The sequence below is a fragment of the Peromyscus californicus genome, unplaced genomic scaffold (assembly GCF_007827085.1).
Source record: "Peromyscus californicus insignis strain IS unplaced genomic scaffold, ASM782708v3 Scaffold_13__1_contigs__length_99412109, whole genome shotgun sequence".
Classification (NCBI taxonomy): domain Eukaryota; kingdom Metazoa; phylum Chordata; class Mammalia; order Rodentia; family Cricetidae; genus Peromyscus; species Peromyscus californicus.
This window is the reverse complement of record NW_026294424.1, coordinates 68,044,086-68,070,869: the sequence shown is the minus strand read 5'-3', so window position 1 is coordinate 68,070,869 and position 26,784 is coordinate 68,044,086. Positions and strand designations below refer to the sequence as shown.

The 26,784-nt window shown below is 41.0% G+C and overlaps 1 protein-coding gene across 1 annotated transcript in view; it reads left to right on the top strand.

The window, feature by feature from the left end:
* Scfd2 (sec1 family domain containing 2) overlaps positions 1-26,784 on the top strand; it is a 323,332-nt gene that overhangs the window by 36,193 nt on the left and 260,355 nt on the right. Inside the window, exon 4 of the mRNA XM_052735152.1 lies at positions 13,726-13,901. Coding sequence (XP_052591112.1) covers positions 13,726-13,901 — 176 coding nt within the window. The remainder of the gene's footprint in view (positions 1-13,725; positions 13,902-26,784) is intronic.

The following is a 26,784-nucleotide window of genomic DNA, read 5'->3' as shown; positions in this document are numbered from 1 at the left end:
CACGGGATAAAAGATGATGAACTCCTCACCCAGTGGTCTTTGGGTCTTGAGTTCAGCACAGGCCTCCTGCTAGATACAGTCCTTGGCATTGCTGTTCATCTAGGCCCAGCTTTGTGTGGTTTCCAGCTTGGCACCCTCCTGAACCAGGTTTGTGTGCCGGAAGAGTGCGTGGTGCTCTTTCTCCATCTCTCTTGTTGATTGTTTGCTTCTGTTTATGAGAAACCAACTCTGATTTTACACCCCCCCCCTTTTGTGGGTTTTCTGTTTTCTTATTGAACTTTTGTTCTGATCTGCATTGTTTTCTTCCTTATGCTAACTTAAGGTTTGTTCTTTTTCTAGTTCCTTGTATAAGTAAACAGTCATTGTGTTTACTTATACAAGGAACTAGAAAAAGAACAGTCATTGTGTTTACTTATACAAGGAACTAGAAAAAGAACAAACCTTAAGTTAGCATAAGGAAGAAAATAATGCAGTCAATGTTAGACTATTTGGGATCTGTAAGTTTTTATTGGCATAAATTTACCATTTAGAATGTTGTACCCCATAAATTTTGATTGGTTGTGTGTATTTTTTCTTAAGAATTTTTTATTTTTCATTGTGTGTGTATTACAGAGAGAGAGAGTGAGGGAGGGAGACAGACAGAGAGACAGACAGAGACAGAGACAGAAATAGAGACAGAGAGGGATACACACTGGGAATGGTACCAGGCTTTGAAGCTTCACACCCCACCATGCTTTACTTCCTCTAGCAAGGCCACACCTTGTAGACCTTCCCAGACTGCACTACCAGCTAAGTACCTATACTGTGTGTGTGTGTGTGTGTGTGTGTGTGTGTGTGTGTGTGTGTGTGAGAGAGAGAGAGAGAGAGAGAGAGACAGAGAGAGACAGAGACAAAGACAAAGACAAAGACAAAGACAGAGACAGAGATCATGAACATAAGTGCAGATGCCCAATGTAGGTCAGACCAGATACATCACACCTCCCTGGAACTAGAGTTAAGGAGGTTGTGAACTGAACTCTGGACCTCTGCAAGAGCAGTAAGTGCTCTTAACTTCTGAGCCATCTCTCCAACCCTGTTTCCTTTTCTCCTTCCTTCCTTCCTTCCTTCCTTCCTTCCTTCCTTCCTTCCTTCCTTCCTTCCTTCCTTCCTTCCTTCCTTCCTTTCTTTCTTGTCTCAAATCATGTCTAAATTTCCCTTTTGGGTTTATTATCTATTGGTTTCTTAGGAGGAGTATGTTGTTTCATTCTGCATGTTTGTGAACATTCTAAGATTCCTCTGTTGTTGATTCTGACTTTGTACTGTTGTGGTCAGAGAGCATATACCAAACTATTTCAATCTTGAACTCATTAAGACTTGTTTTGTAATTAATATTCTGTCTCCCTTAGAGAATTTTCCTTCCTAGAGTGTTCCTTGAGTCCTAGAGAAGCATGCATATTTCACTACTCCTGGATGGATGGTCTGTTAGGTCTAATTGGACTAAGTAGGTCATTGAAGTCTCCTATTATTGAACTAGAGCCTAATTCTCCTTTTAGATTTATGAATATTTGCTTTACCCACTTAATGCTTTGACATATGTTCATACCTAAATATTAAAGATTGATTTATTTTATGTGTGTGAGTGTTTTGCCTGCATGTTTGTGCACCACTGCATGTGCCTCGTACACAGGGATTTCAGAAGATGGATCCCCTGTGAGCTCCCTGTGGATGCTGGGAACCAAACCCAAGCCCTCTCCAAGAACAATAAATGCCCTCAACCACTGACCTATCCCTCATCTCCTTGATGTATTTACACTATGTATGTCCACTTCTTGTAACAGTCTTGGCTTGAATACTGTTTGGTCTTATAAAGTGTAGACCATTGTTTGTTTTCTATTGTCCGATGTGTGTATGAGCTATCTTTATTCATCCATTACTTTCAGTCCTTGTGTGTCTTTTAAGCTAAAAGGTATCCCCTGTAGGCAGCCTACACTTAGATCTTGTTTTCCACCCATTCAGCCATTTCGTGTCTTTTGGATGGCCACTTCAACTCTATTTCGGTTCTCTCTTGTCAGGACTCATTCTGCTGGTTGGGTTGTTTTCTGTTTGTTTATTTGTTACCCCTTGCTGTGTTTACCTTTGTGCTGTGGTGTTTGTTCTGCAGTGTGAAGCTCTAATTCCTGTCTTTTTCCTGTTTGGGCATCTGCTGCAGTTTTCTGTTCTGTGCTCACCCTGAGCTTGCAGAAGACATATTGTTGTAATAGACTATTTTAAGCTCACAACAACTTTGATCACAAACAAATGCCTAGGCTTTTTTTTTTACCCTATTCCCCAAATGTATATTTTTGTGTTTACAATCAACATATTGTTTTTATATTTCTTTAACTTATTATAGCTGCAATTTTTTTTTTTGAAAACTTTAACTTTTGGCTTTCATGCTAGAGACTTAAAAGGTTTCCACACTGCCATTGCAGAAGTGAAGTATTCTGAATTAGACTACATATTCATCTCTACTAATGAGTTTAATAGTTTTGGAGACTTTCCTGATAGTAATTACCATCATTTCCTTTCTAAATGGAGACTTTCCTTGAGGAATCTAATGAGGGCTGGGGTTGTAGCAGAGTCTTGCCTAGTGATCCCCAAACCCTAGGTTCAGTTCAGCACTGGATAAAATTTGGCCTGGTGGTACATGCTTGTAATCTCAGCCCTCAGTGGGCCGAGGCAGGAGGATCAGAAGTTCACATAGCCTGGACTATATGAGACCCTGACTCAAACATTTTTTTTTCTTATAAGACAGGTCAATTTGGAGACTGGATTGCCATGATTCTGAGGCTAACCTGGCCTATATAATAAATTTTAAACCAGTCTGGGCTATAGCATTTATTTCACTTAACATAATGTCCTTTAGTTCTATACATTTACCTGCCCATGGTTTTTCAGTTATCTACCATGATTTTACTTTACAGCTGAATAAGACTCCATTGTGTTTACATTTTCTTTATCCATCTTCTATTGGTAGATAGGTAGGCTTAGTTCCATTTCTTAGATATTGCAAATATTGTAGCAATAAGCATGGATGTGCTAGAATCTCTGTGGTATGGTGACTTAGCATTGTTTAGATGTACATCTGGGAGTGGAATAGCTAGATCATATGGCAGATCTATTTTAATTTAAAAATTATGTTATTGATTTAGTGTGTGTGTGCATGAATATGTATGCATGTGTGTATGAGTGAGGGCTTGTGTGGAGGTCAGGGACAACTTTTTAAAATTATTTTATTTTTTTCTGAGACAGGGCTTCTATGTGTAACAGCCCTGGTTATTCTGGAACTCACTCTCTAGACCAGGCTGTCCTCAAACTCACAGAGATCCTCCTGCCTCTGCCTCCCAAGTGCTGGGATTAAAGGCGTGCACTTCTACCACCCACCTAACAGTCAGTTTTTGCCTTCTGCCTTATTGAGGAGGGTTCTCTCTTTTTTCTAATGCTGCACAGTATACATCAGGCTATCTGACCAGAGAACTATGCTAATTACCCTGTCTCCACCTCCCTTCTCTCAGTAATAGTGCTGAGATTATATATATATATATCAATGCATCTCGCCTTTTGTATAGGTTCTGGTGATCAAATTGGTGTCATCAGGCCAGAAGCACATTATTAACCCACTGATCTATCATTTGCACCCCTCACTTTTTGAGGAATTTCTATATTGACTTCCATAGTGATTATTTCAGTTTATATTCCTAGCAGAGTTTATTAGGGTCCCTCTCCCCCACAACCTTGTCAGCATTTGTTTTCATGTTGCTAGCCATTCTGACCTGGGTGAGATCAGATCTCAAAGCAGTGTTAATTTGCATTTCTCGGTGGCAAAAGATGTGAACACTAATTCAGATCTTTCTTTGTCATTTTTAATTCTTTGTTTAGCTCATTTGTCGATTGGAAATTATTTGGTATTTATTTTTTGCAGCTTTTTATATATTCTAGATAGTAATCATCTGTCTGATACATAGTTGGCAAAGATTTTTTCAGTCCTTTAGGCTATTTTCACATGATTGTTTTCTTTGCTGTGAAAACCCTTTTTAATTTCCTGTCATCCCATTTATCAGTTCTTGGGATTATTTTATGTGCGTTTGTAGTCATGTTCAGAAAGTCTTTGCCTATGTCTACATTAAAAAAATTAATTAATTAACTTTAATTTTATATAGGTTGGTGTTTTGTCTGTATGTAAGTCTATGTACCGCATGTGTCTGGTGCCTACAGAGGTCAGAAGAGGGCACCAGATTACCTGGAACTGGAGTTACAGACAATTTTGAGCCACATGTGGATGCTGGGAATTGACCCTTGGTCCTCTGGAATAGCCGCCCAGTGCTCTTAACTTCTGAGCCATCTCTCCAGCCCCCTTGCCTGTGTCTTGAAGTGTTTTATCTATGCTTTCTTTTAACATTTCCTATGTCCTTGATTCATTTTGAATTACCCTTTGTGCAGGATGATAAGATAGAGATCTATGTTCCTATCATAGCTGTTGATCTCCAATTTTCCCCAGTGCAAACCTATCTTTTTTCTAATGTATACTTTTGATGTCTTTGTTGAAAATTAAGTGGATTAAGGTTAATTTTTGGGTCTTCTATCCTATTCCATTGGTCTACATGTCTCATCTTTGTGCCAGTACCATGATGCTTCTGTTAATATGGCTCTGTAGGATAGTTTGAGATCAGGTATTCTAAAGCCTTGACAGAGTTGGATCTGTTTTTTCACAGCATAGAAAAAGGAAAACACATGAGAAGCAAGGTTATATAAATGAAAAGAAAAGGGAGAGGAGAAGTATAGAGAAATATTATGGAGGAAGAAAAATGAGCAAGAGATTAAAAGAGAAGAAAATCAAAACAAAATTCCAATCATGGGAAAGTTTGAAAACAAAGTGAGAGGGGTCAGGAGAGATGTTTACCAGTCAGAGTACCTGCTGTTCTTACAGGGGACCTATTTCATGCCTAGCTCCCACATGGTGGCTTACAACCATTTGTACCTCCAGTTCCCAGGGATCTGATGCCCTCTACTGACCTCCCTGGGAATCAGGCATGCAAATGGTACACATGCATGCATACATGCAGGCAAAATATACACATACAATAAAGTAACTCTAAAACAGTATTTTAACACCCTCCCCCTGGTTAGATACATGTAAGAAGGGGAATAAAAAAAGATGCAAGTTTTAAATGTGAAGAAACAATAGCAACAATAAATACAGCCAATAAGATATATAAAGTCCAAATACTATAGTTAAGTACAGTACAGTGTGGATACAAAAAGCCAGGAAGAGGATGGAGATGTCAATAAAGTGGTGGGCGGGGAAAGGGGGGAGAAAACAATTGCCCAATGAAGCAAATGAGTAAACAAATGGATGAATCTATCAAGAGGATAAGCTTGTGGCTGGGTCACAACTGCTTTGCTGGGCTGGGACTGAGGGGTCCCCAGGGTTCTGGGTTTTGTATTGGTATAGGTGTCAGGGGCAGGGCTTCGCAGCTGGGCTTAGGCCCCAAGTAGGCAGAGGGTGGAAGCTGTGGAAAACCTCTTAGGAGGTCTGTAGGCACAGGGTAGTGAGCTGCAACAGCTTGGCTGGCGAATGGTGTCCTATTGTACAAGCCAGTGTGGTACAGGATGACAGAGTCTGGGAGAGGAAGGGATGCTGTGGTCACTGGCCTCTATCAGGCCTCTAGTAGGGATGCACTCTAGAACTATCCCATTTCAAGATGGCACTGCACAAAGCATCTGTCAAGACACACTGTGAGCTCCTTTTCTGTAATCACAAGGTGAATTTCACTATAGTCAGCTCAAGGCAAGGCTGCTCCCTGAGCTGAGATCAGGACCCGTGTCCTGCATGATTCTATAGAAGTGAAGACTACAGAGATCTGCAGCAGTGATTCGGGCCACTGGAGTCCTAGACAACTCCATTTCCGGAAGACGTCCCTCCTGCGGTTGTTTTCAAGATTTATTTTATTTTTAATTGTGTGTGTGTGTGTGTGTGTGTGTGTGTGTGTGTGTGTGTGTGTTTATCCTGGGAGAGGCTAGGATCCTCTGGAGCTATATCTACAGGGAGTTGTGAACCACCTAATATGGGCACTGGGAACTTAATGCAGGTCCTCTGCCAAATCAGTAGGCACTCTTAACTACTGGTCTGTTTCTCAAGACCACCTTCCTGATTTTCTCTTCCTTCCTTCCTTCCTTCCTTCCTTCCTTCCTTCCTTCCTTCCTCCCTCCCTCCCTCCCTCCCTCCCTCCCTTCCTTCCTTCCTTCCTTCCTTCCTTCTTTTTGGAGACAGGGTTTCTCTCTCTCTTTGTACCATTGGCTATCCTGGAGCTCACTTTGGAGACCAGGCTGGCCTTGAACTCACAGAGATCCTCCTGCCTCTGCCTCTTGATTGCTGGGATTAAAGGCATGCGCCACCACCACCTGACCCTGTTTTTTTTCTTTTGTTAGTGGGAGCAGGGACAGCTGAGATAAGAAGTTTCCTTTGGGGGCTGGAGAGATGGCTCAGAGGTTAAGAGCACTGGCTGTTCTTCCAAAGGTCCTGAGTTCAATTCCCAGCAACCACATTGGCTCACAACCATCTGTAATGAGATCTGGTGCCCTCTTCTGGCCTGCAGGCATGTAGGCAGAACACTGTATACATAAATAAATAAATCTTTAAAAAAACAGTTTCCTTTGGTCTCTGAGGCCATCCTGAGTTTTTGATGTAGCATACTTCAGAACTCTCCTTCTCTTGCCCTCTTCTAAATGTAGCTGTCTATTTACTGAATAGCTCCTTTGTCTGGAGGTGGAAGGTGCATGAGAGTTAGGCTCCTGTAGTTAGCCACAAAGGGATTCTGAATAAGAGAATTTGGGGCCAGAGTTAAAAAAAACAAACCAACCTAAGAGCATGAAATGGCGAAAAGGCTTTTGGCTCCTGAGTGGGAGTTTCTTTATCAGAGGTTCTTTTTTTTTTTTTTTTTTTTTTTGGTTTTTCGAGACAGGGTTTCTCTGTGTAGCTTTGCGCCTTTCCTGGAACTCACTTGGTAGCCCAGGCTGGCCTCGAACTCACAGAGATCCGCCTGGCTCTGCCTCCCGAGTGCTGGGATTAAAGGCGTGCGCCACCACCGCCCGGCACCAGAGGTTCTTTTAAGAGCAGAAGTTCTTTGCATCTGAGTCGGCTTACCAAGGAAAGGTTCCGCTGGCACCTGCTATTCTGTCCCTTGATCACGGAGTTTCGTCCTTGCTGTCCACTGAGTTTCTATTGCTGAGGCAGTGTTAGTCCTGGGGAGGCAGGGGTTCATAGAAAGGCAAGCCATAAACTGTTTCTGGTGGTTTCATATTTCACCGTTTCGTGTAACTTTAGTGAGAACTGTTTATTTTCTCTTGGAGACTTGTGATCCTGGGATGGTTGTACTTTATTCCAGACTAGCCTCAAAAGATCCTCTGGCAGATTTCTTTGGACATTGAATTGATTTGCTTCATAGAACTACATGCTATTTTCACATTCGTTTCTTCTTCTACTCTGACTGTATACACTGTGCTCACAGGGCTAAAATCATGTGTGACCAGAACACATACTATCAAGGCCTACCCCAAATCTTCCTGAGTATTTATGGGGTTATAAAGTGGACATCAGTTCACAGCTGCACTTTGTCCAAGCTTCACTGTACAGATGGCTGTGTATACTGCCCTTCACATCCCCGTGGAGGAAGATTTATGTGCTCTTCTCTCTCCCTGCCCCTCCCTTTTAATATTTTGTTTCTGTGTCTAATAGCCATCATGAACAGGAAATGTTTTTCTCATGTGTGGCTTAAATCTCTCCATCTGCACCTTAACCATATTTCTTTACCCTTCGACCTCAGTTGAGGTGGGAAGCAGGCAGTTACTATTACTCCTCAATTTCTGTGGCTGTTGAAAGACAGAGCTTTACCCATTGTAGAAGTCAGTGGTACTAATAAAGTCAAATTTCCCAGAGAAAAATAAACATCTGTCCATTCTACATGAAACAGACATTACTTTGTTTCAGAGTCAGGAGAGTATTAAAGAAGAGATACTAGTACAAGCTTATGGGAAATTCAGATGATCACATTGTACAATAAAGCATTAGTGTCGTATCCTCCACCCCCTACCCTCACCATCTGCTTCTCAAAGTAACTTGTGAATAAGACAGTATAACTGCAGGCATATAATTGAGCCTTGCTATGAATAGTTATATAGTTTATATTGATTTAAACAGTGTTGACTGCTTTTGAACATTTAGATGTAACCTATAGAAAAAGCATGTAATACTAAAACTATGCTTCTGAAATGAAATGTATTTGCCAATAAATTCTGACCAGGCACAAACAAAGGGACAGATGATTTGAAAGGCAGGAAGCTGAGAAGTGAAAAAAACAAAGAAGGACTTGATATCTTTTTAGGACTTGAACAATGTGATGTCTTTTGTAGATGACACCAGATAAAACAGCTTAAGCATGTAATGCAAGTTATGATAGGCAACGGGGGGGGGGGGGGATTGAATGCTTTTGTCTGTTTGTAGATTACATCCTGATCTCCTTCTGCTGCTTCCCATCATCCCTGGGGTTCTCCTGAGAAACCCACGTATTCAGGGTAGACATTCGGCCTTTTGTACATAATTTACAGGATTGCTCAGCCATAAAAATTGTATTTTATTCTTTCAGTCTTACAGTGTACTCTGATTATATCTTCCCCTTTATTCTCTCTTCTCTCTCAATTGAAACCCCTTTTCCAATAAGTCCCCTTTCTACATTAGCTCTTGTCATTATGCAACATTTGGCTCTTCGTGTGGTCTATTAAGTCAACATTCTGTTTGCTCCAATAGTGCTGTCTGCTATGAATAGTTAAATCTAGCAGAGTTGCTTCCCTGTTCTGTATGTTATTTATCTGCATTTCTGAAAAAAACTTGTGTTTTTAAAAATCACATTAGGCATCAGGACTCATTGTGAAAGGAGAATTTACCTTCAGAAACAGCCCATTACACACACACACACACACACACACACACCCTTGTAATCAGAGCATTAACAAAAACAATAATAATCTTAATAAATTCTGGTACAGTTAAAAAGATATATTTAATTGCTACACATTAATCTTATAGCAAATATAGGACTTGATATAAAGAGTTGAAGGCAGCTCCTTGGGAAGTGGTAGAGAAGAGGAGGCTGATTAGCACTGGAGGCAAAGGGAAACGCATTGAAGACAGTGGCCATCTGGGGGGATGCAGGCCAGGACAAGCATGGCCAGCAGAGCTGAGCTGCAGAGCTGCGGATGGGCATCGCTTCATTAGCACTCAGCTCTGTCTGTAGCTTGTGCTGCTCAGCACTGCCCATTTACTTTGTTTTTCCCCACGAGAGAATTGTATTTTAAGAAGTTTGCTTTAATGTACTGAATTAGTAGTTTAAAGACTTAAAAGTCACGTGTCCAGCATCAAAGTGTCACTTGTTAAAAAGTTGCTGTATATCATTGTGGTCTTGATATAAAGTAACCTTTTTTATGGTCCTTAAAATTGTCTTGCAAAGCCTCTGGGTTGACATTTTGAAATCGCCATGTAAATCTGCCTGACAGGTCCCCCTTCTCTTTCATAAAGTGAAGGATGGCCAACAATTCTGTTACCTCTTCACTGCTTGCTGTCTAGTTGAAGGGAACTGGGGAGCTTTATTTAATTTCCCATGGTAGCATTTTTTTGGGCGGGGGGGGGGGGGTGTTGGATGACTTTACTTGACATAATAACATTGGTGCAAAACCACTTCTGTCTAATTACTTGTAACTTTTATTACAAACACATGAAATATGCAATATTCACAGCATTTTCACTTTGTAAATGCAATGCTCTAAAACACGTAAAGAACCCTAGTAAAAACAGTTTACAAATAAAAGGTGCAGAAGTGGGGAAATGCACCTAAATTACAGGTCACTGATGGACTCATCATGCAGGATCACTGAAGCATGATCTTGGAAGAGTTTTTGTTAGTTAATTGGTTGGTTTACTTTTTTTTTTTTTTTTTGTATAAGGTTGTGCTTAAATTCCAAAAACTGTCACAAGTTTACTTTAAAGCATCTGTGTGAAATACTCGTTTGCCAACCTCCAGTTTGTATGTTACTCCAGTCAGAGAAGTGACCCACTGTCATGGCATAGCCTATGACGTGGTGGTGGCGTGGGTATGGGAGAAGAGGATGGACTGTGGATCAGAGCACTGATGCTTAGTGATTACCAGCTCACGGTGTGGGGTTTGCTTGGCCTTTCTTGTTAAGAAATAGTTTGTTTCTTTAGATCACAAGGCTTATGTGGAAAGGAGGCATTACCTAGGTATAGTGGCTAAGTGAAGTCTGAGCAGTGCGAACAGGAGAAGTTCTGTCTTCTAATTGGAGACACCCTTGTCTTCAAAATGAGCATATGCTGAGGCTAGGGGAGGGCTCAGTAGCAGACCACTTGCCTAGAGTAGGTGAGATCAAACTAGAACATAGAGTTATTACAATAAAAATCTAAGCAGATCGTCTGGCAAGTTCTTTACTGATTCTCATTTCCGGTAGCCTCTCTAAAACAGAATCACAGGACACACAGGGAGCCTGTCACACTCTGGAGACTTATGTTTCTTTGTTGTTACCATCATGTGGAATAAAATGTGTATGATTGTTATATGGATCTCCTCATCCCACCCCACCCGTCACTCTCCTGTCGTGCTGAAGTATGAACCCACTGTTTTCTGCATACCAGGAAGGCCTTCTACCATGGAGCTATATCCTTAGCTCCTTCCACCCTCGCTCCAGCACCAAGGATTGAACCTGGAGCCTTGAACATGCTAGGCAAGCATGGCTGTCTCTTTCAGTGCACTGAAACGTGCCCTCCAGGAGCCACACTGACGTCATCTGCACTGTTGCACATCCAGAAATGCATCGAGGAGCTGAGGGTGTGGTCCAGCATCATTTGCAAGCAGTGGGCTAAGTTCAGAGTGCATACCAATCTTGGGGTCTAAGCACTTTAGACCAATGGTTCTTTTCACATATTTAATATAGTAAGTGTGTGTCAGCATATTGTGGCACAAAAATGACAATCATTTGTACAAAAAGTATGTAACATTACTTGTAATTCATGAGACAACCCGAGTTAATCAGGAGAGCATCAAGGAGACATTTGTCCGTAAGTTTACTACTAGCAGCAATGTATTTATTTCTGTGCCTGGCATGAAAATATATAGCAAATCAATAGATAGTTGAAAGTTAGTGGTACAAACCAATAATAAGGAAAACAATTAAGGCACAGGGAAAGGTTTGAATGGGCATTTTACTTGAAAAAGTGTGGGATGTCAGATAGGCACCTGAGAAGATGATCAACTTTAGTAGTCCTTAGAAAAATGCAAGTTCAAACCACAAGGGCCTCTTACTACACACTTGTTAGAATAGCTAAAATAAATGGAACTGACACTACCCAGTGCTGGTGAGGCTCTGGGGTGACTAGAACTCTCACACGTTGATGTGAGTCGGCCCGTTTGGCCTTCGGTTGCCAGTTTCTTATAGTAAGTGTGCACTTAGCACATGACCCAACTCCTGGAAATTTGCCAAAGAAAAAACGAAGCCATAGCTGCGTGTATATGCGTGAAACCTGTACTCAGATATTGGTGAAGGACTATTTACAGTTTTAAGAATGAAGATTACCCCAATGATCATTTGCTGTGGAAAGACAACTAAATGCCTAAGCTTTAGTAAATCTAATACAATGAAGTAATATTCAGCAAGTAAAAGGAGAAAGCTATTATTTAATTCAAGAACATGGATGAATCTCAAATACACTATCCTAATGTGAAAAAAGCCAGACTCAAATAGTTACATCTGTGTGGTCCCATATAGGACACTCTAGAAAGGAAACAACTAGCCAACAGAAGCCAGAGGAAGGCGTTTTAGTGCTCATCAAGGAGTAGAGTTGGAGATGGAGTTGACTACAAAGAGGGAGAGTGTTAGAATGATAGAAATGATGTGCATCTAAATGGTGGTGGTGGTTACCCACCACAAATACTGTATGTATGCATCAAAATTCACAGAACTGCACACTAGAAAAGGGTGGATTTTCACTGTATATAAACAGTATCTTTTTTGTTTGTTTGTTTGTTTTTTTTTTTTCGAGACAGGGTTTCTCTGTGTAGCTTTGCGCCTTTCCTGGAACTCACTTGGTAGTCCAGGCTGGCCTTGAACTCACAGAGATCCGCCTGGCTCTGCCTCCCGAGTGCTGGGATTAAAGGCGTGCGCCACCACCGCCCGGCAACAGTATCTTAATAAACCTAAGAGCAAGGGAAGAAGTATATGATGAAGTTTTTCTTTTCTTTTTTCTTTTCATTGGTACGTGAACAAGTAAATTGTTAGGTTGCACTTCGAGAACAAGGGATGGGAGAGGGTAGTTGAGGAGAATGAAAGCAAAATTCAGTGATATATAATATGAAGATGTCCTAGATGAAACCTATTATTTTGTATGCCAACTAGAGAAACACAGAGATGGATGGATGGATGGATGGATGGGTGGATGGATGGATGGATATCAGGATGAGTCTGTACCTTGTTAAGGAAGCAGAGAACCTCAGGAGGTACAGACATTTTCTGTTCTGTTTTTTAGATGCTTGCCGTGATATATTGATAAGAAAGAACTTCAGTATTTTTTTAATCTCTTCAAAAACATTTATTCAAAGAGCAAATGTGACTCCGGCTTTTCCGTTTCTCATGGCCAGGTCTGTTTTGTGTGCATCCTAATCTCCAACAGCAGCTACTTACTAGGTGGTAGCTGCCAGCTAACACTGTGGCAGACACTCAGCTCTGAGCATCTTGGGTGAGGTCAATAGATGCTGCCTTGTGTAATTGCTCTGAGGATCAGAAGAGGGCATGTTTCTTTTAGTGCATGCATGTGCTGAGTTAATGCAGGTGGTTTTATTAACAATTTTAAAAAACTGTAAGTATAGCAATAAAGAGTTGAAACTCAGTTTCAGAAAACAGTCCACACATGGCATTGGTGAAATCTACAGGAATGATCTATTGACTTTCAGTTATGTTTGTCTCGTGGGGAGAATTTGGTATATAGGAAGGAGCCTTGTGTAAAGCATTGATGACTATCAGCTATGAAGTGTAACAAATCGGAGAGTGGGAGATGAGTCCATCAAAGGACAATGAAGGAAGTGTATTGGTTCACTGTGTGCACGTGATTACATGCACTTTGTACGTTCACTAGCAATTTACCCTCATTTGTCATACACTTTTGGGCCATGTAACAGATGGCCTTGAACCTCATGAATGCAGTTATGAAGTCTCTGATACCATTGGTAAAGGTTTTAGCCATGACTGTAACATGCTTTTTCTACATGCACACAATTAAAAAGCTTTTCATTTACATCTTGGATTCTTGTGTCTATATGTCATTCATAGATGTCTACATAGAGATCAACAAATATTTGTGTGCCTTTATTTGAAGACTCATTTTAGGATATTAGGAAATTATAGAATGAGTCCTAGTAGCAATATGGCTCTGGCCAGTTGGCTTAATCCCTATTTTCTTTCTTGCAAAAGCAGCAAATATGATCAGCTTTGATGTTGTCCTTGTGTTGTTGGAAGAATCATAATAGTTTAGGAAAGATTGATCAGCTCTGGAGTTCTATGCACATCTAAGACAGGGTTTGTTCACAGCCTCCTTGCCATTATTTAATAAAAGTGAAGAGATTGAACTGATAAATTTTTATGTTTCTCCAGGGAGAGTCACGCCAGGGCAGCTCATGTCCTATATTCAACTCTTCAAGAACAACCTCAAAGCTCTTACAAATCACTGTGGGCTCCTACAGCTTGGGATGGCCACAGTTCAAACTCTGAAACACCCACAGACTGCCAAGTGGGATAACTTTCTGGCATTTGAAAGGCTCCTTCTACAGGTATGTTGCTATGTGAACTTATTAATATGTTACTGATTAAAGTTTTGACTTCCAGGAAAACACTTAGATATCTATTATTATCTGAGTAAGATCATATTGTTGACATGTGCAAGTATGGTTTGAATGAGAAGTTCCACAGAGGGTCAGATGTTGGACTACTTGGTCTCTGGTTGGTGGTGCTGTTTGGATAGGTTCAGAGATGTGACCTTGATAGAAGAAGTGCACCACTGTGGACAGGCCTTGAGGAGTCAGGGCCTCCCGCAATCCCCAGTTTGCTTTCTCTGCTTCATGCTTGTGGTTTAAGATGTGAGCCTTCTCTGCCTCCCGAGTGCTGGGATTAAAGGCGTGCGCCACCACCGCCCGGCTCCCTGTGAGTTCGAGGCCAGCCTGGGCTACCAAGTGAGTTCCACGAAAGGCGCAAAGCTACACAGAGAAACCCTGTCTCGAAAAACCAAAAAAAAACCAAAACAAACAAACAAACAAAAAAAGATGTGAGCCTTCACCTCGCTGCTTCAGCCACCAAGGCTGCCTGCTCCCACACTTCCCCATTGCAGTGGTGATGGACTCTTATCCCTCTGGAACTGTAACCCCAAATAAAGCCTACCTTCTGTAAGCTGCCTTGGTCGTGGAGTTTTAACATGCAATAGGAAAATAACTGATATGTGTGCCCTGCACCCAATCCTCTACATGCCATCCAGTTAACATTCAACCAGAAACTTACACATTATTATAAAAATTAACATTTTTGTCTTGACTTCTTGATTATAAGGAAAATTTTGACCATTTTGCTAACTTCTGGAAACATTTCACTTTTATGGCCTTTGGATCTTTCTAGATCTTGATAGTCTTTATTCAATTCTTGCTACTTTTCCTATAAGAATATCCAGCTATTTAGATTTCTTTTGGCACTACCTAGTCTGTAGTCTTTAAACAAGGTAGATCACATGCCTTAACATAATGCTTGTCAACAGATGGAGGGAGAGAAATCCTGTTTATAGTGTTTAGTAAGAGATCTGTTTGTAGGGGAAGAACTTTCCATGATTTACGAACTGTCTTCATAGGAAATGTCTAAAGATGTGCATTTTTATATTATTCTAGAGCATTTACACATATGTATTTTTAAAATATAATATTATAAAAGATAAACTTACATAATACAGCTAACATCTATGAACTTCCGTACAGGTACAATAATTTACCATTTTTTTTTCATAATTACCCTTCAACCCTTTAGAAATAAAAGTAGAGATAAGTGAAGTATCTTTGATATAGATTTTTCCCTAATCTGGTTATTTTTTCCCTCTATAGGTAGTCCTAGCTCTGTTTCTTACTTTTAAAAAATATTTATTTATGTTTATTTTATGTGTGTTGGTATTTTGCCTGCATGTATGTCTGTATAAGGGTGTCAGATCCCCTGCAATAGGAGGTACAGATAGTTGTAAGCTGCCATGTGGGTGCTGGGAATTGAACATGGGTCCTCTGGAAGAATAGCCAGTGTTCTTAACCGCTGAGCCATCTATCCAGACCCCTGTTTCTTGCTTTTTTATTTTCTCTAAATATTTATATTTCTATATAATTAGTAGAGTACAGTTACTATGGCCTTTAATTTTTGCATAAGTTACATTATATTGTAAATATCCTTAAACAATTGATTTTGCCTCTCAACTTCCTATACCATACCATGAGTAAACACTTGATATATGTAACCGTATTGGTGTTCAGTAGGTCTGCTCCAACTTAAGAGTGTGTGTCAAAGCAGGTGGCTGAGTATCCTGGAGCATGTCTTCAGAAACCCTTGGAGAAGAGTTCCTCCAGAGCATCCATTTGGAGAGGATTGTTAGGTCACAGACTGTTCACATTATTGACTTTACTCAGTATCATCAAATTGCAGTTGGGGGTGTTTCTGCGAAGGATGACTGTTTGCTTCTCAGCATGGTGTCTAGCATTTCAGTATTATCCAAAATATTCCTGTCTTACAGAAGTCCATCTCTACCTTTTGTACAAATTTACAGTTGTAGTAGGTAAGCCTGCGCAGCTTTTACCTATCAGCTATTCATCTTTTCTCTGGTTTGAACTGCTGTCTTCTTTTTATTATTATTTTGCCCACTTTTTATATATTAAGTAACAAAGAACTTTGTTTGTTTGTTTGTTTGTTTTGAGACAGGATTTCTCTGTGTAGCCTTAGAACTCGCTCTGTAGACTAGGCTGGCCTTCAACTCACAGAGAACCGCCTGCCTCTACCTCCCGAGTGCTGGGATTAAAGGTGTGCGGTACCACTCTGGGGCTGAAGTTTTTGAGAACATGGTCACCATCACACACAGGCCATTACTGCCCAGTGGTAGACTGGCTTTTAAAAGTTAGGCTATAAAAATTATATGGTATAAATATTTCATCCAGTTCCTGTTTACATAGTCTATTAATAAATATTATCCTATATGGCTTGCATGGATTATTAATCCTTTTGTATCCTCAATTTGTAAATGTTCTTTTCACGAAAAAATGTTTTATTTTAGCCAGGCGGTGGTGGCGCATGCCTTTAATCCCAGCACTCGGGAGGCAGAGGCAGGCGGATCTTTGTGAGTTCAAGGCCAGCCTGGCTTACAGAGCGAGGTCCAGGAAAGGCGCAAAGCTACACAGAGAAACTCTCTCTTGGAAAACCTAAAAAAAAAAAAAATGTTTTATTTTAACATTTGAATTTTGAATCCATCTAGATTTGTTTTTACTCATGGTCTGGTTAGATCTAATTTTCTCTTGTTTGTGTGTGTGTTTGTACATGTGTATTCATATATACATTCATACATATAATCAAACACACACATGCACATAACTGTACCAGGCTTTTTCTTTTATGCCACCAACCAGCTCCCAAATCATGACACAGAGACTTAATATTAGATATAAATGCTTGGCCTTGCTTAGGCTCGTTTCTGACTAGCTCTTTTAACTTAAATTAACCTGTTTCTCTTTATTGACCTTTTGTCTTGAGGCTTTTTATTTCTGTATGCACTGCCCTGTGTCTGCTGCTTGGTTGGCTGGCCCAGGCTTCTCCCTTTCTTTCTCCCTCATTCTCTTCTCCTCCTTCTCCTTCTCCTCTATCAAGCCTAGATTTCTCCTCATATTTATTCTCTCTGCCTAGCAGCCCCACCTATCCTTTCTCTGCCTAGCTATTGACCATTCAGGTGCCTTAAGCAGGCAAGGAGAAACAGATGCAACACATCTTTATATAGTTAGGCACACACCTTATGTCGTTAAACATAGGCAATATAAACAAATGTAACACATTTTTGCCTAGTTAAAATAATATTCCACAGCATATAACACATATATGTGTGTATGTATGTATCATATATACATACACACATGTATACGCACATATATATGTGTGTGTTTAACTTTACTAATACAAATTACATCTTCAACATCATTTTCCTCCCCTTATGTTGGGGGAGTATTTTTTTCTCACATGTTGAAAGTTGAAATTCTGATTCATCTCGGACTTTTCCTTAAAAGATATTTAGATGTTTTCATGGATAGTTTAAAATAAAAGTGATTTTTCCAGTTTTTGTTTATTGGAATTGTTCCGTAAATACTGATCATGTATCTGTGACATAGTTGCCTTGTCTTGCTTTTCTTTAGTATTTTCTTGGGTCTCCAAGTATAAGCAATGATGTATGTGTGTGGATAGGAACAGTTGCTTTTCTTTTCTGGTCTTGGTACACTTAGATGGTGCATTGAACAGGATGCGGCCACTGCTCAGCCGAGGGAAGGAGGACAGGCTTCTTTATCTCGTCCCCAAATCTGAGCACCTCTGCTGCAGTTCTGCCCTTGGTGTTGTCCTATTAAATCAGTTTGATTTAATGAAGATGTGGAACTTTTTAGACAACTGTTTGTCTTCTTCCTTTAGCCTGTTAATGTGAGGAATTGAATTATAGTATTCCAAATGTTAAATAGTCATCCTTGTATTCCTGGGCAACTTCAACTTGGTCTCTCTGTCTCCGTCTCTGCCCCTTCCTGTGAGTGTGTGTGTGTGTGTGTGTGTGTGTGTGTGTGTGTGTGTGTGTTTGTGTGTGTGCGCGCGCGTGCGCGCACGGTTTTGCTTAATACTTTCCTTGATGTTTTCATGTATGCTCATAGTTGAAATTAACATTTTTGTCTTCATTGTGCTGCCATTGTAGGGTTCTGACAAGAGGTTTTAGTGATTTAGTAAGATCAATGTAAGTTTGATTTTTTTTTCCCTGTGAAATTACTTGTTTTACAAAAAGAAATTTATTAGTTGCTTGAAAGTAAAACAGGTCTGTAGAATTATCTGGATTTATTGCTTTATTGTGTTAATATTTACAACAATAGTATGAACAGTCACTAATTATTGGGTGATTTAAAACTATAATTTCTTTACTCCCTTTTGTATTTGACTGATCTTCTGATACAAGTGTTTAAATGTCTCATGACTGTATTACCAGTCACCTTTTATATATTCTGACTTGGAACCGAGGAGACTCTGTCCATGATTGTGCCTTCCGTCCCCATCCCTCTATTGCCCGCAGTGTGTGTGGTCATATACACATATATACAGGTATATAAATCCCCTGGTGTGTGAACACATTTCTGTCTGTGCTGCTGTCAGCCCCCAGGGGTGCCCTCTCTTCACCTAGTTCCCTTCCTAGTCAAGGCTGTCACCAAGTCCACACAGATGTTCAAGGCTGTCACCAAGTCCACCCAGATGTCCCCGTCACTCAGGTCTAGAAACCACTGTTGACACCTTCTCACTAAGTGCTTGTCTTTCTTTGCTGGAACACAGACATCTGTCACTGTTGTGGCCCTGCTTCTAACTGGTCCGTGGTACCCTCCTCCTCCTCCAACTAGCCCCCATCCCAAGCTCCACTACTGTTCCAAGATGTAGCTTCTGCTACTCCATGCCAGGCTCTGCCATTGCCACTTCCCTGTTGAGCTGTCCTCACCTACTCAGGCTCTGGCACTCTGTTCAGGGATGTTGTGACCGCCAACCTCTGGCCAGATCCCCTTTGATCCTAGTAACCCCAGAGTGGCTGCAGCTGCTTCTCTTTCTTCCTCAGAACCTCTTACTACTCCAAGATGTCCTCCTCACCACCATGCACATCAACACCGTCCTCACCTTGCTCTGAGTCCAATAGCCAGCACTGGGATGCTCCTGTTTCTGTCCCCCACATAGATGTCTCTGCATTCCCCAACCCATGCTAGGCCTAACCCCGATGCTCAGATGACCTCCTTAACATGCTGTGGCTCTAACAGCCTGCGCTGGGCTAGTGTCGTTTCTCCTGACCTCATAACTATCTCTAAGCCATTGGAGAAGCCTCTCTTGTGCTCCCTGATATACCTTGGGGCAGACTCTGCTCCTCCATACCGCTCATGTCTACTAAAACTAGCCTCAGGCTTCAAAATTAATCAAAGCATCTCAAAACAAGATTCGATAGAGATTTTCTATCAGGTAGTAATAATCTGTCAACTTACTACAGGTTCCTGAGGAAACTTGAAAATACCAGTTCTGTGTTGTCTCATTCATAATGAACTATTTGAGTCCTTCATTGCGTGCTAGACTGTTAGATATGGTCGTGGCATCAGTGTACTCATTCAGCAATTGGAAAATGAACAAAAAGACAGAAGAATAAAACATCGAACTTATCAAAGCTCTACTATGATTCTAGTTGCATATCGCTCTGGCTGTAATATGTGCTCAGGGTTTTAGCCTATGCAGAACCATTAACTAGCCATTGTAATGGCTTTTTGTTTATGAATATTCTTATTTGATATAGCATACACTTATCCATTAGTGTAATAAGTCCTAAGATATGCTCAGTGTCCTTTTACAGACTTTGGTTAGAAAGTGGAGCATTTGAGTTTATTTTGAGCACAAGGGCCACATTTAGCTTTTCCCAAAGGTTTGAGAACTTTCATGGAGCTGAGTTGCTGACTTCTTTGGAGACTCGTTTCCACCACTGCCTACCAGGCCTCCATCACAACACCTCAGTGTTGACCTTATGGCCTAAGCCACAGAGTAGACGGCCCTAGGGAAGAGAGACTCCCATCTTGGAAAAGTGGCACATGGTACTCACTCTCCCACTGATTAAATTCAGAGTTGCTGCGAAGACTTCAACTCAGGCTCTGAAATACAAATCTACTGACTCAGGCTTTTAATTAAGAAAGACAATTAAGCCAGGCGGTAGTGGCGCACGCCTTTAATCCCAGCACTCGGGAGGCAGAGCCAGGCGGATCTCTGTGAGTTCAAGGCCAGCCTGGTCTACAGCGCGAGATCCAGGAAAGGCGCAAAGCTACACAGAGAAACCCTGTCTCGAAAAACCAAAAAAAAAAAAAAAAAAACCAAAAAAAAAAAAGAAAGACAATTAATGTATTAAAAACAAACTCTCTATGAAAAAAATCTCATATTTACCATCAGTAATTGTATTTTAAAAAGTCAGAGATAAAAGGTCTTAATAACTCTTTCTCCCCTCCTTATCCCTGAGGTCCACAGCAGTGTTTTATATATTGATCAAATGTATAGTAATTGTCATTAATTCTATTTACAAACAGAATATTGAACCTGGACACACAGAGACTTGTGATGCTAATCATGGATGTGATCACAAAGCAACTGCCTTTTCTTAACAAATTGTATTATTATTTTTTTTTCAGTTTACAACTGGGGCACTGGTTTCCTAAAAATTACTTTATTATTTTATTTTTTATGTGTGGGTTTTTGGCCTACATATATGTTCCCATGGAATTGAGAAGAGGGTATGGGTTCTCTGGAGCTGAAGTTACACGTGGTTTATTGGTGCTGGGAATCAAACCCCAGTGCTGTGGGATGGTCTGTATGTCAAATGTGTTGCTGTTTGGTCAATAAATAAATCACTGATTGGCCAGTGGCCAGGCAGGAAGTATAGGCGGGACTAACAGAGAGGAGAATTGAGAGAACAGGAAGCTGGGTGAGAGAGACACTGCCAGCTGCCACCATGACAAGCCGCATGTGAAGATGCCGGTAAGCCACGAGCCATGTGGCAAGGTATAGATTAATAGAAATGGATTAATTTAAGCTGTAAGAACAGTTAGCAAGAAGCCTGCCACGGCCATACAGTTTGTAACCAATATAAGTCTCTGTGTTTACTTGGTTGGGTCTGAGTGGCTGTGGGACTGGCAGGTGAGAGAGATTTGCCCTGACCATGGGCCAGGCAGGAAAACTCTAGCTACACCCCAGTCATGTGAAGAAGCTGCCAGTGCTCTTAACTGCTCAGCCACTCTCTAGCACCCACACTGATTTTTTTTAGTGTGTTAAGTTTAGTTTTAACTGATGTATAAGAGAACAAAAATTGTGCATATGAGTAGAATAACATGATGTTTTGATTTATGTGTACACTGTAGTGTTCAACAGATTAAATGTAGGTCTGACTTGATAAAACCTTTGAAGTTCCTTCCATAGTTCCTTTGAACTGTGTGGTCCTCTGCTGCTGCTGTTACTGGGAGAAGCCGAGCTGTGCAGCAGCAGCAGCGGCAGCAGCAGCAGCAGCAGCAGCAGCAGCAGCAATAGCAGCACACTAGGACTGCAGGGCTAGTCTCTTAAATCAGAATCTAGAGTTATTCAGCTTAGCACTGAGGATGTGGAATTTCCCATTTTTATAGTATAGCAGGAAAGTTGAGATAAGAAAGTAAAATTGCAATACAAATGCAGTATCTTCTTCATGTTGTTTTAGGACTGAATGAGATTCTAGGCACACATCACTAAGTTCAGTGCTGGGGATATACCAAGTGTTCAGCAAGTAGGAATCATCATTTGTTCTTTCAGATGAGCAACATTTTTGAACTCTCAATTTATTTTTTGCAAGTTATGCCTTTAATATAGTCTCCCCTGCACTTTGTTTTCCTAAATTAAAATGTATTGAAGAAAAATGAGTGCCACTTAGAAAAATGTTGTATTTTAAAAGTTACTATTTGATAATACTCAGCAGTACTTTCCTTTCAATCTGCAGCGTATAGCTGATGTTTTTATGCTGATTGTCGCCGGAAAAAGCTTGTATTGGGTGTAATATAATTTATGGTGGTTATAAAATGCTAGCAAGCTATGGGGTAGAGGAAGCAGCTGTGTTTATGCTTCCTATAGCACACATTTTGTAAATATATATATGTACTATCCTTCTTTGGCTGTTGCTTTATGTAAAGCCATCCAGTGTGAAAAATAGGTTTTAAATGAAAAACTAAATGAGTTATAAATCAATTCAAGTCTATACAGGTATAATATTGCTTTAGTTTAAATTTTAATCTGTCTTTGCAATCAATGAAAAATAAGCATATGATTTTTAAAGTTGCTAAAGCAGTTTTTTAAGGGTAAGATTTATTTTTTTTATCTATTCAATTTTAGATTACCCTTTTCCAAAACAAACTACATTTAATAAGATAAATAGTAGTATGTCTGCTAGTCCTGTAACATTGGTGGCTTTATTTTCTGAATTCCCTGATGCTTGTATTAGCTTTCAAACCACAAGTCTTGGCTCGGAAATATAATGGTCATTATCGCACTATTCCTGATTGGCCAGCGCCTTGGGAGGTCCTGTTTTATTATGCCTTGTTTCCAGCCATTTATAATAATTAAGATTGAGTTTTTCTGGGAAGATGGTCAGACCTGTCTGCTTTTCTTTGGCCTGAGGCCATGATAGGGAGTCATTATGTCCCCCAGCCCTGTTGCCATTTTACAAACCAAGGAGATAACGTTTGAATAAAGACTGAGCAAAGGAGGAAACAATGATCCTTTAGCTCAGGCCTCGATGCTGTTTCAGAGAGGTAGGGATTCCAATAGGACTGTTTCTCAGGACAGTTGTCAAGTGTACTTTTCACAAAAATACACTGAAATCTAATCCCAGGGCTGGAGAGATGACTCAGCAGGTAAGAGCATCTGGCTGCTCTTCCAGGGAACCCAAGTTTGAGTCCCAGTGCCCATATGGCAGCTGTCTGTATCTCCAGTCCCAGGAGATCTGATGGTCTCTTCTGGCCCCCACAGGCACTGCATGCATGTGGTGTGCAGACATCCATGCAGGCAGAACACCCATACACATAAAAGTAGTGCATAAATAAAATGTTTTTAGAAAAGAAAGAAAATAGTCCCAGAGATAAGCAGCAAAGATGTCACCCCATCCTCCATCCCTACGGGGTTTCCTTCGCACACTCTTGGCCTCTCTCATCATCCACGTGGTCTCCTAGTAACAGTGGTATTCCACCTCATTGGTAAATGTGGGTGACCCACTCGGTTTAGCCGGACCTGTTTTCCTCTTGCAAAGGCCCTGCCCCAAGGGTACAGCGGTACTTTGTGCTCCTCTCCAAGATCAGGATCTGCTCTCACGGATGGCTGCCGCTGCTCCCTTCTCCTCTCTTCTTTGGAGCCAGCAGTCCGTGTCCAGTTGCTGCCTTGCCCTGTGCCTTTGTCGGTGGCCTGCCCTGGTCAAGGCTCGCCTTTGACCAGGAACAGAAGGCTGCCTGAGTTCTAGTACCGTAGTACCAAGTGCCCTAGGCTTCCAGCTTTGACCTTCTGCTTCCAGCTTTGATGACTGGTCCTTAACTGAACTGTGTGTCATACAATGTATACATGTGTCTTCATGCTACATAAAATTTACTTATCCAGACTGATGGTGTTTAAGATGTTTTCAGAGTCCTGATGAATAGTAGGAGGAATTAAGGAGGTCTAGGTAGCTTAACATATGGGATCCTCAGGTGCTCATATGATGACACTCTTGATGATTAACATGACCTTTGACCTTTTTCTTCTTCGGTCCAGAACACCTAGTTTGGTTGGGGACACTGTCTTGCTTATAAGTAGGAGAATTAATACACTTTAAAATTGACTAATTCAAAAGCATGTTTTTTCTCCATCACTCCCTCTCTCTCCAGAGAAGCCCTTGACTTCTAACTCTTTGCCAAGAGATGTGATGCTTCCAAATCATAAAAGGAAAAACCAACCTAAAAAGCTGTTCCCAAAAGAATTGTTTCATTCCATGTAATAACCATTTCTTGAGTAAACATTGTCTGCAGACAGGGAAGCTGTGAAACCAGAAAGCCACGTGGCTGTTGACTGTGCATACTCACCACTCTGTAGCAGGCAGATGGCAGTGGTATCAGCCCTGTGGTAGCGTCTGGAGGGACACAGGCCTGAATGGCATTTCATAGGCTAGCTCCATGTCTCAGTGCTGTGTTAATATTCCCCTGTGATAAAAACAAGTTCTAGATTCCAGTGAACCCATTTTTAAATGAATTTCATGAACTGATTTGAACTAACTGTGCTGGAGAATGAGTAAGTTATGAGATTGACCATGATCTTACTGCTAGTGCTGGAAGCTAAGTTGCAAGCCAGTCTGTCTGATGCTGAAATCCTTTATAACGATGTATTCCTAGAGCATTTATACTGGGGTAAGGTACCAAAATGACTGTTGATCCCTTTTCTTCAATCCTTCTACACTTGTTCTCAGTATGAGGATAGGAAGTTGTCAGAGTATGATAGTCTATGTAACCTGTTAATAAAATGATTAGTTTATATAAGTCAGTAATTTTCTCTACTAATATAGAATCACTAAAGTCCAACATTTCCAACTAATTTTTCTTTGATACTTGATGTATGGGGTGTGTGTGTGTGTATGTTTGCGTATGTATGTGGAGGTCAAATGTCACCCTTGAGTGTTTTCCTCCATCAACCCTTACCTTACTTTTGGGAACACTGTCTCTCACTGAACTTGGAGCCCGGCATTTTGGCTCAGCTGGCTGGTTAGAGAGCGTGCTGGGATCGACCATCTCTGTCTCTCAGTTCTGTTACACCTGGCTTTTACACGGGTTCTGGGATCTGAATCAGGTCTTCATACTTGTCCGGCAAGCACTCTATCCAAGGAGATGTCTCTTCAACCCCCCTCACTTACACTCTTACCTTAGGTTTTATTCCTTAGCAAGCCTTTGGGACCTCATAAGACGTAACACATTTGACCATAAGGGTATTAACCATCTCAATTTGACCTGTTTTTACAGAATATTTTATTTTAATGCACTTCTTTCCCAGCATATCAAATCATTAAGGCACCGTAATTGTGAATAATGCGGGGAGAGGGAGGAGGAGAGAGAAACAATCTGAACTAAGAAACAATGCCCATGAACTTGTTGTTCTCTTGTTGAGCCCACGTGGAGGCCTTGACAGGTTAGGAGCGGGTGAACCTGTGCCAAGCGCCTGATTAGACGGGGACTCAGAATGGAGGTCATGTAAACTAGTGCTCTTAAACTTGGCTTGTCTCTAAAGTGATGATATCATGTGTTATTCCAGCTGGAAGCCAGAGTAATAATCAGGCCAAGTTAATTTAATACTGACAATTTTGTTTCTTAGTGTGTTAGGGTCTACCAGAAATACTGGAAGTGCAGACCTTATGCTGGCAGTTGAAGGTGCTGCGTCCATGTAGGTGGGTCTTCATTTAGTGAAACACAGGAGTTGCCTAGCCCTTCTGGTTTGCTTGACCAGAAGAGAAAATAGTGACGTGTGTCTCACTGCACTGACCCTCTGTCCTCAGCCTTTGCTCCCAGTGCCACGCTGGTTACACCAGTGATGGATGAGATCATTATTTTCTTTTTCCTTGTTAAATATCTGTAAGTTTCTAGGAGTGCTATGAATCCAATTCCATGCCTTGCACATACTAGGCAAGAACTTTACCACTGGGCCACACTCTTAGCCCTAACATCTGAATGTCTAAAAATGAAAGGAAATAACACGGTGTAGTGGGGTTTCTTTTGACATTATTTTCCCTCAGAGAAAATATCTTGCTTATGTCCATTTATAGAAATCTTGGATGTAACTTAAAGGCATGGCTTTATTTTTTAAATATGTATTCTTTGACAGTTCCTTATATTTATATACTCTATTGATCATATCATCCATGTTCTTGTCCTCCAATTACTGTGAGTGCCCCTTACCCCCTCTCCCTTTAAGAGTCTTGTGTGTTTGTGTTGTTGTTAGTAACCCTCTGAGTTCAATAGTGCTGCCCATATGCACATGGATGTGTGAGCATCCATTGGGGCATGAACAGCCTACCAGCAGCCACATCCTCAAGGATAACTCTCCCTCCCCCAGCAGCCATCAACTGCCAGGACCTCCTCTGGTCAGGGTGGAGCCTCAGGGCCCTTTCCCATATGTGCTTGAATTTGGACTGGTTTCATCTTGTGCAGGTTACCCCAGCTGCTGTGAGCTGATGAGTCCACAGCTCTGTTGTACGCAAAAGTCAGCATTACACTACACAGCTCTCCTCCTAACTCTCGCTCCTAACATGGGTTCTAACCCTGCTTCCAAGAAGTTCCCTGAGCCCTGGATGGTGGAGAGTTATATGGAGGACCAGTCACAGCTGAGCACTCAGAGTTATTTATACTTGACACTTTGATCAGTCATGAGTCCCTTCATTAACTACTGCTCACTGCAAAAGAAGCTTTATTGACCAAAGTTGAGAGAAGCAAAAAAAAAAAAAAAAGAGAGTATAAATGTAAATATTTAGAATACATCTGACATGACTGTTTCACAAAAGAACAACAGCAGACTGCTCCTGTGGCTTGTGATCTCCCTAGTCATTGACTTTTCATGAGGTTTAGTGTTGTGGAATATAATTTAAGATGTGTTACATTCATTTTATTTTATTTTATTTTATTTTATTTTTTTTGGTTTTTCGAGACAGGGTTTCTCTGTGTAGCTTTGCGCCTTTCCTGGAACTCGCTTTGGAGACCAGGCTGGCCTCGAACTCACAGAGATCCGCCTGCCTCTGCCTCCCGAGTGCTGGGATTAAAGGCGTGCGCCACCACCGCCCGGCTTACATTCATTTTAAAAGACACTAAAAGACATAATGTGGGGATT